The 13,474-nt window shown below is 50.6% G+C and overlaps 5 protein-coding genes across 5 annotated transcripts; 3 read left to right on the forward strand and 2 right to left on the reverse strand.

Moving 5' to 3' along the window:
* Nucleotides 1-1,603: 1,603 nt before the first annotated feature.
* Nucleotides 1,604-2,441, forward strand: N7473_010423 (F1F0 ATP synthase subunit g; the record flags this gene model as incomplete). Its single annotated transcript, XM_057156362.1, has 3 exons — nucleotides 1,604-1,850; nucleotides 2,042-2,126; nucleotides 2,198-2,441. The coding sequence occupies 3 exons, from the start codon at nucleotides 1,604-1,606 to the stop codon at nucleotides 2,439-2,441; spliced, it is 576 nt and encodes a 191-aa protein (XP_057005017.1).
* A 527-nt stretch (nucleotides 2,442-2,968) lies between these two features.
* rok1 (RNA-dependent ATPase ROK1) lies at nucleotides 2,969-5,191 on the forward strand (the record flags this gene model as incomplete). Its single annotated transcript, XM_057156363.1, has 1 exon — nucleotides 2,969-5,191. The coding sequence occupies one exon, from the start codon at nucleotides 2,969-2,971 to the stop codon at nucleotides 5,189-5,191; it is 2,223 nt and encodes a 740-aa protein (XP_057005018.1).
* Nucleotides 5,192-5,308: 117 nt separating this feature from the next.
* On the reverse strand, nucleotides 5,309-6,087 carry N7473_010425 (uncharacterized protein; the record flags this gene model as incomplete). Its single annotated transcript, XM_057156364.1, has 2 exons — nucleotides 5,309-5,824; nucleotides 5,887-6,087. 2 exons carry the CDS (start codon nucleotides 6,085-6,087, stop codon nucleotides 5,309-5,311), a joined length of 717 nt encoding a protein of 238 aa, XP_057005019.1.
* A 552-nt stretch (nucleotides 6,088-6,639) lies between these two features.
* Nucleotides 6,640-7,834, reverse strand: N7473_010426 (S-adenosylmethionine-dependent methyltransferase; the record flags this gene model as incomplete). Its single annotated transcript, XM_057156365.1, has 3 exons — nucleotides 6,640-7,394; nucleotides 7,467-7,724; nucleotides 7,801-7,834. The coding sequence occupies 3 exons, from the start codon at nucleotides 7,832-7,834 to the stop codon at nucleotides 6,640-6,642; spliced, it is 1,047 nt and encodes a 348-aa protein (XP_057005020.1).
* Nucleotides 7,835-11,100: 3,266 nt separating this feature from the next.
* Nucleotides 11,101-12,951, forward strand: N7473_010427 (PAN domain-containing protein; the record flags this gene model as incomplete). The annotated part of the gene is made up of 1 exon (XM_057156366.1): nucleotides 11,101-12,951. One exon carries the CDS (start codon nucleotides 11,101-11,103, stop codon nucleotides 12,949-12,951), a length of 1,851 nt encoding a protein of 616 aa, XP_057005021.1.
* Nucleotides 12,952-13,474: the final 523 nt, after the last annotated feature.

A 13,474-nucleotide genomic window follows, 5' to 3' on the forward strand; every position in this document is an offset into this window, starting at 1 on the left:
ATTGATGACGGTCATTCGGACATGCTATGTCAGTGCAACGTAGCGGCTTCCCAGAGCACTGCATAGCCTTCCAGAAGCCTTCCATGACCGAAGTGGCAATTCTCCGGTGGAAACTCGTTCTGGTTGATGGAGTTTTTGGATGGGTCGGGCGGCCTCGCTGGCCCGTTTTCCCGCCGTAAGCATGTAAACAGGACAAATTTTGCAAACAGTGCAAACCTAGAGCTCTCTACATGCACTGTTGCTTCTTGCCGGAGATGACTCGGAGTATACAGCGATTGGGGTCAATCTGACAACGGCTCCGCATAGAATGATATCTAAGTAGATACAGTAGCTCTCATACATCCTTGATCCTGGCTTTGTGTTCCATCGACCACATGCAACTTCATTCCACGAACCAGATTCTCTCCTTGCCGTCCCTGGGTGAAAACCCCACCGGTAGTATCGCAGCCTGAGGAAGCCGGTGTCAGACCAACAGCGATAGGAAATATGAGGTTATTGTCATTGGCAGTGGAGTCACTTCAAGTGTAGCTTGATCATAATGAACAAGATATCGTTAACCTTGTGCCCGGTAGCATGCCATCTGCCATACCGGAATCTATCCGAGGAACATGTCTACCGAGATCCATCATTATGGAGACCCCCGATATGCATAAGCACAATTGTATCTAGTTAAGTTAGTTAGACTAGACTACTTAGATAATATGCATTCTTCAATGGTTTCACTAGTGCATCAACATTGTCTGCTCGGAAGGAACTAGCCCTGTCTTGACTGGACCGGATCAAGTCATGTGGCCATCGGGAATTTACCCGAACAACCGCTTCCACCGCCGAGATCCATAGTTTGGTTCTGTTGGCCCAGAACTGACTCGAGAATTATCATCAATTGTGAATAGAGTTTATTCTATCTGACTCTGTGAAATTTTTTGGTTGTCGACTGCAGAATTGGCAGTTTTAAGCGCTCAATAAATCCTCTTCTTGATGTGCCTCTTTCAAGGACAGTAATACCTATAGGGTATCCGTCACTGTTACCCGATATATATATTTCTACGGACATCGCCAATAAACAGCCCTAGTACCTCAGTATGTCTAATCCAAATTGTAGTCAAGCTAAGGCATATCACCTCTATCTGATTGAGTTCCATTCACTGACCAAGACTCTATTTTACCTAAATCACTTGACAAAGGGCTAGGCATCTATGGTCCCGGCTAGTCCATTGTAGGCCAGATGCAGGTACACCCAGAGAGACAATTGAGTAGAAGCACTTTGACCATCCTTTCTTCCCCTAACAACCTAGATAATCCGATCAATTCAGGTTTTCATCAAATATCCCCAGATGATCTTGAAATCCACAATTCTCTCCGTTCAATGGCAATTGTTTACTCACAATCCAGGCACGCCGGAAGACCCCCTCACGTGACCATCATTCCCTGAACTTCCCGAATCTCCAAATCCGCAGATTCTGGTCCCGTCGTTGCGCAAGACGAAATCCGCCATTGGACTTATACCCCCCGTCCCTTCCCACCAGCGATTGTCCCGGGTGATCTGTGCTTGGTCTCTCTTCATACCCACTCTTTCTTCTTCTTCCTCCTCGCACTTCTCAAGATGCCCGCTGCCACCCGTGCCATCCTGCGGCAGTCGCAGTTCCTGACTCGCCGCACCGTTGTCAGACACGCCTCTTCCACCTCCGAGGCTGCCTCCAAGGCTGGCCAGTCTGCTTCTAACGCTGCTTCCAAGGCTCAGGAGGGCCTGTCCAAGGCCACTGCTGCTGCTGGCCCGGCTCTCTCCAATGCCGCTTCGGCCCTGCGGAAGGTCGGCGGTCCCGTCGGCAAGGTTGTTTCGTTCGTCGACTGTAAGAGACTACCCCGACTGCTTGGGATCAAGCAATTCCCAGAATTGGATGGATGGGTTGTGGATGGTCAATATAGGAGGAATCGGATGTTCAATCGCTACGATTGAGGGCGTTCTCCGGGACCTCCTTGTTGACAAATCCAGCCTCCAATTTGATACCCGGTTCATGACTGACTTTGATATTCGCAATAGCCATGATCCCCCCGACCATCTACTACTCTCGTGTCGGCCTCGAGCTCGGCAAGCTGGTGTTCCGTGGCCAGAACATGTCTCCTCCGTAAGTCACACCGCACGATCCCACAGCTCTCGACTCGAGTCCCGGACCTAACATCCTTTTTTTTTATCCAGCACCCTGGCCACCTTCCAGTCCTACTTCCAGCCCCTGATCAACGTCTTCCGCAACCCTGCCGCCATCAAGAACCTCAGCATGCCCTCCCCCCAGGGCTTCCTGACCCGCGTTCGCAACGCCAACGCCAAGGAGATTGCTCTCGCCAGTGTTACCGTCGCCGAGGTCATTGGATTCTTCACTGTCGGCGAGATGATCGGCCGCATGAACATCGTTGGCTACCGGGGCGAGGCTGCTCACCACTAAACTTGGAAAATGCTCGTCCTTTCTTTTTCTTTAAACATCATCCCCCGTTTTTCCTATGTGCCCTCTACCATTATTTCAGCCCCGTGTTGTGCTCTGTATGATAGACGATGGAATATAAACTGTTGTCTGAGATAGAATCATTTTTCTTTGCAATTCATTTGAGCCTGGTTCTCCGGGTCTTGTGACAAAATTCGTTGTCGTGGGAGTAGGTGTCTAGCTATATAAGTCGTGCAATAGTACCTCCTCAATTTTAATACCGCCACTGAAATTCTTGAACATCTTCTTCTCTTTGTATTTATTGGAACTTGATCATCAAGTCTAGACCTCTATCATTTAGTGTACTTTATATATTTCTGGCTCTGCGGCCCTTTGGCGTGGTGATCAAATGAAGCCACCGGACAACGCTGATTGGTCCGGGCGGACAGTGCGGGTCACTTTTTTTTCTGCCAAAATATCAAAGTCCAAAGCTCAAAAGTTCAAAAGTCCAGTTTCAGCCTGCTTTGCCACGAAATATTACACCATCCAACATGGATGCTTTCAGATTGTTGACCAGGTCAACAAAATTCAAGTCGAGCGCTGCGTCGGCTGCAGAGTCGACTGCTCGTCTGCCCTCGACAGGCAAGGCGGCGAATCCACAGCTCTTCCGAACCACCGCAGGCGAGAAGCTCGAGTCGGCGAAGAACAAGAAGAAGAGAAAGAGAGCCGCTGCCGCCGACGAAGAAGAGGGCGACAATGATGCAGCTGAGCTAGACTTTTTCCAGTCCTCTAAGCGCCCCTCCGCTGCTAAGGCGGAGTCTTCTGCTACCGCCAAGGACGATGAGGATCAAAAGTCTGACCAAGATGATGAATCCGATGAAGAGGATGAAATGGATGAAGTCGAGCGCCGCACGATCCTAAATTCGCATAAGATCAAGGTGACTGATCTACGGGACTTGGACGAGATTCAACCCCAGGCCCAGCCGGTGGCTACCACGGAATCCAAGAAGAAAAAGAAGAAGCAAAAGAAAGATGAGACGCCCGTTCTCAGCAAAAAGGAGCAGAAGCGTGCACGTCGCGTGTATCCCCAGCCTTTGACTTCGTTCAAGGAGTTGCGCACGAGATACAAGATCTCGAGTCGGTTGGCGGAGAATGTTGCGGAGCAGGGCTTTACGGTGCCTACGGAAGTGCAATTGGGAACGTTGCCTCTTCTTCTGGGTGATTCTTCTATTTCATCAAAGTCTGGTGAAGAGCCGGATTTGCTGGTCGTTGCGCCAACTGGAAGTGGAAAGACGCTTTCATTCTTGATCCCTGTGATCAACAAGATTGTTCGACACCACCACTCCTCGCTGTCTAATGAGCATGGTATCTTGTCAATCGTTGTGGCTCCGACCAAGGAGCTGGCAAGTCAGATTGTCAACGAGGGCCGGAAATTGGTGGCCGGTACGGGTGTGAAGATCACTTTGATGAAAAAGGGCATGCGTGTTGTGGAACGCGACGATGAGAGTGAAGAAAATGTCCTTGATGAGGACAGCGAGGCATCCGAGTCTGAGTCTGAAGAAGACGACGACAAGCCGAAGAAGCCTTCGAGCAAAGTTCCTATCACTAAGAGCGATATCTTGGTCACTACGCCACTTCAACTCGTGAACGCCCTCTCAGAGCATCAGACTAGGCCTATGGCTAAACTGCCCCTGGTCCGTAGTCTGGTCCTCGACGAAGCAGATGTCCTACTCGACCCGCTCTTCCGAGAGCAGACGCTCGACATCTGGCGCTCATGCATCCACCCAGATCTACGCGTGAGCCTTTGGTCTGCAACCATGGGCTCCAACATTGACGATCTCACCCGATCAACGATCAAAGAGCGACAAGCCGACATTGGCCAGATAAGCACAACACAACACCCACTCGTCCGTCTCGTCGTCGGCCTCAAGGACTCCGCCATCCCCAACATCGAACACAAACTCGTCTACGCCGCCACCGAGCAAGGCAAGCTCCTCGGTCTGCGCCAACTTCTCCGCCCAGCCGCTGCCACAGCCTCAGACGTCCGCCTCCGCCCACCATTCCTCATCTTCACTCAAACCATCCCCCGTGCCATCGCCCTGCACTCCGAGCTTAAGTACGACATCCCCGCCGAAGCAGGCGGTTCCTCTCGTATCGCAGTGCTGCACTCGGATCTATCAGACACCCAGCGATCCGAAATTATGCGTGATTTCCGCAAGGGCGAGATCTGGATCCTCGTGACAACCGACCTTCTCGCCCGAGGCGTGGATTTCCGCGGCATCAACGGCGTCGTCAACTACGACATCCCCAACTCCGCCGCCGTCTACGTCCACCGCGTTGGCCGAACCGGCCGTGCCGGTCGCGAGGGCGGTATTGCCGTGACATATTACACGAAGGAGGATATCCCCTACGTCAAGAGCATTGCCAACATCATCGACGTGAGCGAGAAGCTGCGCGGCACCGAGGGCGAAAAATCCATTCAGAAGTGGCTTCTGGACTCGCTACCTGATTTGAGCAAGAAGGATAAGAAGGAGCTGAAGAAGCATGGCGTTAAGGCGCGACAGGTCTCGAAGCAGGTTGGTAAGGATGGTAAAGAGGGTAATGGGAAGGGTTTGCGGGGGATGAGAATTAGTACGAAGAGTGGATTTGAGAGACGGATGGAGAATCGGAGGAAGGGGGCTATTGAGGCGAGTCGGAATCGGAAGGCGAATGAGACGGTGGGAAGAGGTGGGGAGGAGAGTGATAATGGGAGTTGGAATGGGTTGGATGATTAGGTGATGATGCTTTTGGATGCATTCTGTATAGGATAGGACTATGGAGGTATACCAGTTGTAATTTTCAACACGTTGACGCATTCAATCATGAAATCATTCATCCAAAGAGTTTCACCTCTACTCTGCCTTTTTTGGTCCTTGACTCGGTCCTTGACTTTGTCCAGAAGAACCCTGCTGAGCCCCCGACGGCCCCGACGGCTCCTCCTCCTCCGCCGGCCTCCTAACCAACTTAACCGGCACAAACGCCCTATCCAACATCCCCCGTTCCTCCAGTATAGCCTCACATTCATCCCCATCCCCGTCAAAATAAAGCGCCCACTCCCCCTCCTCCTCTTCAACCGCGACAAACCCACTACTCTCCTCCAGGGTAATAACTCTTTCATCCTCCGTCCAATCCCACGGCCCGACAATATGCGCCACGCTCTGCGAGCGATTCCCGTATTTCATCTCGTGCGTGTTGACGTCCGCGTAGATCCAGTTTAGTAAGGGTGGATTGGCGGATACGTAAGTTGGTAGACCGAGGCCTCGGTCGAGATGCTTGGTTTCTTCGAGTTCGGGGTATTCGATGTAGAAGGCTAGCGCTGTGAAGGCGGGTGTTGATCGATCTGATGGGGTTGGGTGGTCGAGGTAGACCTTTATAGAGGAAATGGAGTTAGTATTAGGACGGGGAAATGTTGAGGTGTATGTGAGCAGACCTTGTCATTTCGAACTACTAATCTTCGTCCATTAACGTCGCGATCATCATCTGTTTCACCATCGCATTCTACATCGATGTTGAATTTGGCCATTCGCCGCGCATCCTCCTTGCGCTGGTTCGCTTTACGCTGCTCGCTGACTCCGAATGCCACGCCAGCCGTGGTCGGGATGGATGTGAGGACTAACAGACCGATAACCATGATGTGCGGTTGCCCAAATAAGGCCCGATTTGATCAAGTATGTTAAGTATCTAGGCTAGATCGCGCTAGATTATATTTTCGTGGAGAGGGATGGGTTTGAGTCGCAATGACGTTCTTCACTTGTATGGCGAATTGCAATTCCCCAGTTCCGATGTTCTATGCATCTCACCCTGGTGGATGAGTATATGTTCGTAGAATCTGAGGAGGTCCCATGAGGAATATAGACAAAGTATGAAGTGTAGTCGAGAGAAAATGGACAAAGCATCATTTGAACGCCTCTGGCGCTGACCATCATGATCGACGTCATCGCCCCACACGTGATTTTGGTCGCGTGAACGTTCTTCCTTCGTTGCATTGCATTCTTCAAGTCACTACTCTCGTAATACTATTCCATGTCTCAGCATCCAAAGATCAGTTTCAAAGGGGCAAATCATCTATTGATTCTAACAAAGACCTCTGCTCTATATCTAGGGTCATGCTAATCTATCGTGTATCGTCTATTCGTGGTCTCATATTACCTTGATTGTAGCGGCTGGCAATCCAGGGCTAAAGTCATACCTTCTCACTCCATCCCCAAACGGACCACCAGCACTTCACTGCTAGTGCATCGCCGTCTGGACTCTCCCAGTCATCATACCCGATCTCTTCGCCCTCTTCAACGACCGCAAGGCCTAGATCAGTCATGCGCTGTCGGAACTCTTGCACTTGAGGCAGGTATGCATCACGCAACGGCATTTCAGTGATAACACGAGCATCTAATCCCTTGCTCAGCCAGGGTGCGATTGTGTCAACCAACCACTTTGGGTGGCTTGGTGAGTACAGCGGATCAGCCGCGAGGATCACATCGAATCGCTCTTCCGCAGTGGGGAGCGGCGTGGGCGTCACAGACCAATCCAGCACTCCGCTAGTCACATTGGCCTCGGACTTATTGAGCAGCTCGACATTCAGAGCGGCATTATGAGCCAAGTTCGGGACGATCTCGGGGAGATCGGTCAAGTGAACCGTGGCTGACTTGCCCTTCAATGCCGCAAAGGACAATCCGACGAGTCCGGTACCCGAGCCGAGTTCAAGAGCCCGAAGTGGCTTCTTTCCCTGAGACGATCCGGTCGATGGATCTGTCGAACTAACGGGGACGAGTTCGGGCGGTGATTCGAGCAGTTTGTGCAGCCGACGGGAGAGCAGGTAGGATGACACCCAAGTCTTCATGCCCAGGTTGTCCGAGGTGAGAGATGGTTCGTGCAATGTGAGGGTATAGTCTTCGCCGGAGGACGTGGGAATATTGAAGATGCGGGACATGGCTGGCATGGCTATACGGAAGCAAAGGGGTGTCAGCAAGACCATCACCGGGGAAGTTTGAGGCGGAAAAAAGCAATTCTTACCAGTACGACCCGATCGTTCACTCAGACGAGCTCCCGCCGTATCCCATACAGCCTCGCGCAATTCATCGGTCTCCAGCCATGACAGTGGACTGGAGATGATCTGGGTGAGATACCTCGTCACCCCCGCCGGCTGGACCGAGGGGCCCTTGATAGCCTCCGCACTGGTCCCGAATGTGCGTGGCTGCAACGCTAATAAAGCGAGCGCCTTGAGGAGCTCGGTCCCAGAGGCCTTCTGGTAGATCTGGGGCAGATCGAGCACTGTGGCCGTTGTCGGTCTCTTATCAGTTCCACTATCTCGGTGGACCGGGAAGATGGATGTAGATCGTAGACATACCGTGAATTGGCTCGTCAGTTGTGGTACTGATCATGGCGGGCGAGATTCGAAGCTCGTAGGCTTTGGAGACTTCAGCAGGAAAGCCTTCCTGACAGACCGAACAATCGGGCGACAAGCGGATTTATCTGCGGAGCCCAGCCCGTAAAGGCCGCCGCCACGCGGGAAAAAAGAAAAATCCCAAAGAGGAAAGGCTGGCTCCAGTTCCGCGGATCGCGTTATGACTTTGTTGCCTGATGATTCAGGCCAATAGGAACAACCCAAATCTAGTACATAGAAGCCTCAGGCCATTGTGAACAACTTTTAAGACATGCATCCGAGAGGTATCAGGTTGAGATGGCACTTTGGGGAGATGGAATTACACTCGACAAGAAATGAAGGATAATTGTTTCCAAGTCGTACAGATTTCTCGGTGGAAGCACGTTCTGCAACAGGGAACAGGTTGAATATTATCTTACGTGGTTCAAAAAAGTGGAGAGTCCCTCATCAAGCAGCGCTGGTAGTGTAACGGTTCATCATTCGACCCTTCCAAGGTCGAGATCGGGGTTCGACTCCCCGCCAGCGCAAATTCGCCTTTGTTTTTCGTCTTCATTATTTTTTCCCTTCCTCGTTAGAATGAAGATCTAAAAGATGAGACATGGATTTTGATCACGGATATGCTAAAACCAGGCTTTATGATGTTCGTTCTTCTGGCCTTTTCGGCCAGTGCGTTTAAGCCCCTTCAAAAACCGCAGAGACTCAAAACATCGCTCAGGAGCAGTTTTTGCCTAGCGTCTCTTGCAGCATCATCAGAATCTGTACAACTATTCATAGAGCTTATTTGGTCCATATCGAAGCAATCCCTTTGTGGTCAGAGTAATGCTGATACTTTTAGGAGTATGGAGTTTTGGGCTTTTGGGTGGCGTTCGCATATGGTTGGTAACAACTAGGTCCCCGAGAGGCCTAGCTCGTGAATCACCACGGGACAGCATAATGGCATAAGGATAGCTACCAAATAGAAAATGAGAATCTCGGTAGATCTGGCTATCACCCATGTCAATCTGTCTCACGATATGTGTGGATACCCGGTCGTGGTTTCGATCGTGATCGCTGATGCCTTCGACCAGAATGCAAGCAAAATCATCGTGCATGCTTTTCAGAATACCCATAAACCCATCCTGGCTAGATGTCATGTGGACCAGGATCAGCCTAGAGGCTGGGCTTGATGTGAGAGCCAAGTCTCCGGGGCAACGCGAAAACACCAAACTTAGTGAGGACCAACGCAGTGAGTATCTTTGACGTCAATAGCCTAGCTTTGTACGATTGTGGTTGAAGCTTTGATCACCTTATTCGTCCAACTTCACAGGACAATACACCTCGGGCCCACGAGGCAAGTTATTTCCCTGTGTTTGAACAGATATGCTGCTACTGATTGTTGAATTATCAAGTCATTTCGTATATGGAGCCTTTGATTTGTGTACGAACTGGTAATCAATTGTATTGAAAGGTAAAGAGAGGCAGTGGTCTACATTTGCTGATATCCTAGGAACTATTTTGTGCGTATGTTGGGCAATTGGTGTAAGACCGAAGTTAATGGCGATCGGGTCAGGAGCTTAGTTGATAGCCTGATAACTTGGAAGGGCCTATAGCCTAAACAAAAGCTTCTGCGTGCTTTTCAAAGTGTTCGCGAGTGGAGGGATTGACAGAAGAAGGACCCGCGGAAGGTAGACTAGCAGCGTCTCCGTTAGACTAGCGTTTCTATCAGATTCGAAGTACTCGCAGGCAGAGAGGGATTGCCGGAAGAGGGACTCACGGAAGATGAACCAGCAGCGGAGTTTTTTTGGCTGTGCTGGCTGTAAGAAAGTGAAGAAGGGAGCAGTCTGAGAGATGCATGAAAGAGAGAATTTCTATCTGAGGTCTGGAGGGTCTAAATACAGAGAGGAGATCTGATCCCCTAAGTGGACCCCGCAGACAAACACTGTGATAGCAATGGAGGAAAATAAAGACTCTCAAGGATAGTAACATTGTTGATTAAGCTAAGTTCTATCTAGAGGTTGGAGGATCTAAAATAGACAGGGCCGTGTTATGTAACTGGCATCTGTCTAACACCCCCTGATCATCTAACCTGAGCTTCGAAACATGGTGAAAACACAACGGAACCAGCGAAAACACCATAGATTCCCCCCTGAAGGTTAAAGGGATAGTAGAGAATGCCTTAAGAGAGGGCTTAGAAGATGCTTTGGATAAGCGAGGTGCTCTAGTGGTCGAGCGAAGAGCCAGTCGGTCTAGCGAAGACTGAGGAAGGCGTGCGTGTGCCTGCTAACGGTCGTAGGGCTTCATCGATGCGAGGTGATCGATATGAAGGGTGCTCTAGAGGTGGAGCGAAAGGTAAGCCGGCTAACGTGCGAGCGAGGCTTAGAAAGTGCCTCAATCACAATGGCGGACCATTGTCCCAGTGGATGATAAAGCCGTCTTTCAACGATTTATCGAGATCACATCGAAATTGTCTGGACGGGCCTAGCAAAAGTGTCGAGAGGCGTGATTTGCGTCGACGGTGCCTCATAAGAGGGCTTTGTTGATAGAGAAGGCCTGCTGATGCGAGCAAGGCTAGATGTGAGGAAGGCCTGCGAAGGCGAGGAAGGCCTGCGAAGGCGAGGAAGGCCTAACAGAGCAAGGCCTGGGGGCGGCGATGTTGATCGCAGCCCCCCTGTGCTAGTCGGCTCGAGGGCTCTTAACCGGATAGAAATGGAGGAAAGGATTAACCCTCGGGAGTGGTAAGATTGTTGCTGAAGCTAAGCCCTATATGAGGTTGGAGGATCTAGATAGATAGGGCCATGTTATTTGACAGGTATCTGTCTAACACATTGGTCTTTTTCCGGGGCAGGCCAACGAGCTATTGGGCTCAGAACCTGATGGCGCAATGGCCCTTCCTTGGGCACGTTGTCGCGACGTCGGGGTGTGCGAGAATTGCCACTTCGGACAACACCGACTTTGAATCTCACACTTTGACTAGCTCTGCCAGTGAATTCTCCTAGTCAAGAGCTAAGATCAGGATTTGAAATCAGTCCGTCGTGCGCGATGTGGGGATTTAGATCGTACTATCGATTGCTATTTCTAAAATGGCCCCACCTACATGACTTAGTTCCTTAGTTCGTCGGCAAGTATTGCTCTACTGCAGGGACCATATGGAAACTAGAAACATGGTATGTCTTAGCGAGCAGTAAGATAAATATGAGAACCAAGCACAGTAATCTCATGCTAAAGACTATGTCCCCTTGATTCACTCTAAATTGTTGTTCTACATTCGTTGAACTATTCAAGAACATGGGCCGGTGGAGAGAACAGCTGCTTCTGGTAGCCCTAACAGGGTTGGCTCCTTTGTCCAGTGCCCTGGAGATCACCAGTGCCTTTACAACGGTCTTCCCAACTACTGCCGTGGTCACTTCATCTTCCGAAATCCCGGGCTGCACAGTCGCGTCTTCCATGCAGATTGCCTGTAGCAATGGATATTACAACACGTATGGCGCAGTGTGGCAGGAGACCTGCGCAGCCTCCCTCAGTGGTGGTATCCTCATCTTGAGCAGCACAGGCCTTTCACTACGAGCTTGTACATCAGCCTGTGCTGTGAGGCCTGCCTGTAGTGCTGCCTCTTTCAATAGCGCCATCAATATGTGTTATCTGTTCCAGGGCGATGTGACTATCACTCCTGGCGGACCATACCAAGCAGCAATGCGTTATGCACCCAGTGCTAGTCCTTGCGTATCGACCTGGTTGGTCACAGAGACGGACACGGTCACTTCAACGGGAAAGGTGGTTTACACTGTGACTTCGACCTCGACCCCGACTCCATATACCACGGGGACTCCGTCTTCTACACCAGTGTCACCATTCTCGACTCCTATATCTCCTTCTTCTGTCCGAGTTTCTTCTTCGTCTTCCCCGGTGCCGCTCTCCTCTGTCCCCGTGTCGCCATCTTGGACGCCTTCTTCGACTCCGCTGATAGGGTCATCAATCCCATCCTCTTCCAGTCTATCATCTAGCCCGGTGTCTTCACCTGTGCGGCCGTCGTCGACTCCATTGATTCGTACTTCGGTTACATCTTCCGTCTCTACAGCTTCCCCTTCGGTCATTCCTTCTGGCTCCTCTTCTTTTTTCTTTTCAACTCCTTCGTCTTCCCCGGGCCCATCATTGACTGGCTCGTTCTTGGACAGTTCATCATCTGCTTCTAGCCTGCCTTCTTCATCCCTATCACCCTCTATAAGTTCTTCTGTCCCTGCAGCCTCATCCGATGTGTCGGCTTCTGGTCCAAACACATCTACAACACAACCCACAGCCAGCTCAACCGCGCTTGCTACCGTAATTGTGACACCGAGTGCTTTAACTCAGTCCTCGGAGGGATCCAGCGGGAACACACCAAGTGCTTCAACCTATACTGTCACGACAACCCAGGTTCAAACAATCACTTCCTGTGCTGCCGCAGTCACCAATTGCCCCTCGCACCAACAGACGACATATTTGACCACTGAGATAATTACCTATGTCACGACAGTTTGTCCCGAAGGTTCTCCAACTACAGCTCCCCAAGCTACAGTCTCTGTGACAACTATCCCTCATACGAGCGTGATCCAGACCGCCAGTGTTTCTTCTGCTCAGAGCACAAAGACTGCTGCCTCTCCTTCGCATATGACCACCTCGACCGTCTATGTTACAGAGATCGATGTAGTCACTGCCTGTCCACCTTCGGTCAATAATTGCCCTGCCAGACAGAGGGGCACTTACACTACCACTATGACCGTCGCTTCCTATACGACGGCATACCTGGCCGTAGTCACGGAATCTGCACTGGTCTCTCAATCTATGACCACTTCGGTGCAGCCCGTGGTTGTGTCTACTCTCTCACCAGCTCAGCCGCATGTTTTCGGTCAAGGTGCATCTGGTAACCATACTACGCCCCATACTCTGTCGTCCAGCTCCTGGAAGTCTGGGATCGCATCTTCCGGCTCCACCCAGGCCGCTACACAGGCCACAGAGATAAACACAGTATCCGGGAAAACGATATCCTCTGTGACAGCCGGTGCTCCTGGCAGTCTCTTTACTGGAGACGCTCATAAGATGTGGCATTCGTCTATACTGTTCCCTATGGCGGCTGTGCTATCCGCTCTTCTCTTCTTCTAGAAGAGACTGCGTCAGGTTCACGAGGGTTTAGTGTGTTGTATGATATGACCCTGTATATAGTAATGGTACCCTAGTAAAAGGATAATTTTGCATAATTTATAAGTACTCATTCCTTTAGCGAGTAGGAACATCTACCTTTGAAAAAACTTCATCCAAAGGCAGAGGAATATCTATCTAGACAAGTCTTTCGACCAGACTTTCTAAATATGTTTGAAACGGGCATTATTGATGATTTAGCAATTGTGTCGGGATTCCATACTTCTCTAACCATCAGCTGGGCACACAATCTGAGGATCACAATTTAGTCCTAGTCTTTTGAATCAAAAAAGGCTCTGACTCATACATTATCAAAAACAGCGCAGCCACAAAAAAAGCACAAAGCACAATCACAGCACAATCACAGCACAATCACAGCACAATACTCAATTTGATCGTATGTATTATACTAAACTTCTGCAGAAGGCGACACCCCCACCAACTGCCACGCTCGGGAATGCAACGGGGCGGCCTGAGGCCCAAAACT

The sequence above is a fragment of the Penicillium subrubescens genome, assembly GCF_028828155.1.
Source record: "Penicillium subrubescens strain IBT 31985 chromosome Unknown utg000007l_segment0_segment0, whole genome shotgun sequence".
NCBI lineage: Eukaryota > Fungi > Ascomycota > Eurotiomycetes > Eurotiales > Aspergillaceae > Penicillium > Penicillium subrubescens.